We start from the raw sequence: 2,953 nt of genomic DNA, 5'->3' as shown, positions 1-2,953 counted from the left end.
GTGGGAAAGCCATAATGTCTAGCTTTGACTCCAAGCTTTGGGACAGTATCAGAAAAATTTTCATCAACCCAGCCGGGCTGGGGAGCAGACGGTGGGAAGAAGAGGAATAGAGAAAGCAGGAGAGCCTTACACTAAAATTAATGAGCAAAACAACTAGCAGTGAAAACATGCGACTCTCTACACACTGCTGTATTTCAATGTGCCTCGTACTCACAGAGTACCTGGCCAGCAGCACAGAAAGGACCTAAGAGTGGCGCTGTTCTCCTGTAAGCACCTTCTTACCTTGACACTGCCTGTAAAGATAATCTTGGAAGTCGTTTCTAGCTGAAGTAAAAAGTCTGTAACAGTTCAGACTCCTTTCCGCAACTCATTTATAAAACAGTCTTCAGGGGAATTGTGAGAAAAGTAACTGAACGTCTGTTACAACTCAGCACGCAAGCTTGCCTTCCCAATCCTGCTCTGCAGGCCTACACAACACATACTGAATTCTAGCTTTAACTCACACTTCTTTACTAATTCAGTGCTATCTTAGAAAGACAATTCAAAAAATATGAAAATGTATGTAACTGGCTAAGATTAACAACCAACAAATTAACCCTGGACCCTTAGATCCTTCTAGAGCCTCCACATTTATGAGTGGTAAGCACATAAACGAAAAAAAAAAAAGAAAAAAGAAAAAAAACCACATGCTGTATCAAGATAGGAAGAGTGTAACACATCTGGCAAAGGATATTATTTCATCTGGCCTGATACAAGAGTAAATAATAGTTTATATACTTTACATATGGTCTAAAGCTATGAATTATAACTTGTATGCTGCCATATACCAATACCATGTAAGCAACCCTTCTGGACTTTAACATACAGCCAATTCTAAAGCTCAATACAAAAGTGGAGTGCAGAGGAACAGGAGGAGATGGTAGTTCAGAGGATACACACGCATTTACATATAAGCAGGACCCTACACACCAGAATGTGCCTAACACTTTCCTATTCAGTATGTTACCTTTTGCTTTCATGCTGCCTGTCAGCTGCAGTTCCCGACTGCAGACTGTTCCTTTTGCACCTGTTTTGTCCACCATCCAGAAAACCTTTCTTCCAGGAATGTCAGAGAAGAACACAAACACACTACTTTTTTTAGCTGTTTTGCACAGAACATGAAAAGCTGGCAGGATTCCCCTGTGCTCTCTCGCAATATTACATGCGCGCTGTTCGAAGGCTTTATTAATGCCAAATGAAATCATGAGACAGCTGTAGATCCTCAGTCAGGTCCTTTATTTTCTTGCTCTGTTTTACCAACACTACTTACTTAAGGCCAGGCAAATCTCGGACGCTTGCTGCTATTTCCTCAGCTTCTGGATATAATTTCTCCACAAGTTCCAGAGGACCCCAGATGGTTTTATTGTAACTTAGAAAGGATTTTCTTACTAGGAAAAGAAAAATTAAGTAACTGAATTAATTAGAATTACAGCAGTAGCTTCCTTCAAAATATATGCAATATGAAAGAAAAAGCTGGTAAATGTGGAAATACATATTGCGAAGAATTAATAATGGCACTATTAATTATAAAAGGTGACAATTTACACATTTTCTTCACTTCTTAAAGCAATACAACACATTTTAATTTTACCTCATTCAAGAAAGGAAGAAAAATGGCACGTTTAGGTTGAGAAATACACAGCTAGAGCAATTACCACACCTTTAAGGCCATGCTTCAGGCAGTGCTCCATGACAACAAAGAACTGCTGCAAAGGCGGGTAGTCAGAATCCAGAGTGCGACCAAAACTCAAAGCTGATTCAATCAGTCCTTTGATACTCAATTTGGCCATGTTCAGTAAATTTGCTCTTTCTACAGCAGTAGGGTCCTTTACAGCTAAGACAATGAAGAAAAAAAAAGTTACGGTTCAAGTTTTAGAAGCGACACTAAATGATTAAATGCTTCACGGCCACCTTATTCAGAGGAAAAACTTACCTTAATCTAGATAAGCTCAAAGGAGTAATTCAGGCGGTGCTATAAACCCTCATGCTACAGAAAGGCATCCACCCCAGCAAGCACCCTTACAGCTCTCACGGTTTCAATAGGTGAGTGGAAAACAAGGCCGGAAACGTCCGTGCTCAGGTGCTGCGCTGTCTCAGTCAGTAACTGCAAATGAGCACAGGCATCACCGCTGCCCTCGAAAGCCCTGCTCCCTAACAGCCATCAGTGCTCCTGCCAGGACACCAACGCAGCGCTCCTGTTAACGCAGGGGTCTAGCTGCGGTCTTACAGCCTGCCCACAGAAACAGATATCCTACTGCCTCCAGAGGATCACCTGCCACCGTAGGCTTAATGTCAGGCACAAGAACACAAGCCTTCCTCCTCAGGCTGCGCACAGTCTCAGCCAGTAAAGCAGGAGCAGTTACAGGAAAATAGTACATGTTACATACTGAAATTTCAGTTTCTCATATAGCAACAGGAAAGCTTAAGAGCTAAAGGCTTTGCTTTGACTTAAAGATGCTTTTGGTAAACTTCACAAAATTTGCACTATAAAAATACACATAGGAATTACATCTGTTCAGTAAAAACCCCACAGCTTTTTAAAATCATCTTTAACTGACAGAATAGACAAGGTTCCTCTTCTCAGAGCTCCTGCTACTGAAACCAGCGTATTCGGGAGATTCGTAGTTTATTTTCATTTGTTAGGAAGCAGTTCAAACCCTCAGGCCACCCTCTATTTAGCCAAACTGAAACAGAGACAGATCAACCCTCTGTTTACTCACCGTGATAAAAGTAACTTGGAGAGAAGCAAAAAAAGATGATGATTTACTGTTTTCTATTTGCAATGAAATATAACAAATTAAGAAAAAAACAAAGAGACAGATCACCTTTTTTAAGACACTGAGATGCAGATGTCAAAATATCTGTACAGATTTGTGTCTGAGAAAAAAACGTGAGCCTCCTTCTCTGCAAATTC

The 2,953-nt window shown here is 40.7% G+C and overlaps 1 protein-coding gene across 1 annotated transcript in view; it reads right to left on the bottom strand.

Annotated features, from left to right (window-relative positions):
* The window catches only part of RUFY2 (RUN and FYVE domain containing 2), a gene marked incomplete at its 3' end in the record, with an annotated part of 17,810 nt that extends 15,942 nt beyond the window's left edge, over positions 1–1,868 (bottom strand). The window contains exons 1-2 of the mRNA XM_010142943.1: positions 1,700–1,868; positions 1,310–1,427 (exon numbers count right to left, since the gene is read on the bottom strand). Of these exons, the coding sequence (XP_010141245.1) occupies positions 1,310–1,427; positions 1,700–1,829 (248 nt within the window). The remainder of the gene's footprint in view (positions 1–1,309; positions 1,428–1,699) is intronic.
* Positions 1,869–2,953: the final 1,085 nt, after the last annotated feature.

Source organism: Buceros rhinoceros, unplaced genomic scaffold (genome assembly GCF_000710305.1).
Source record: "Buceros rhinoceros silvestris isolate BGI_N320 unplaced genomic scaffold, ASM71030v1 scaffold28769, whole genome shotgun sequence".
In the NCBI taxonomy this organism is placed as follows: Eukaryota; Metazoa; Chordata; class Aves; order Bucerotiformes; family Bucerotidae; genus Buceros; species Buceros rhinoceros.
Note: the sequence above shows the minus strand (reverse complement) of the source record. Positions and strands in the feature narration are given on the sequence as shown.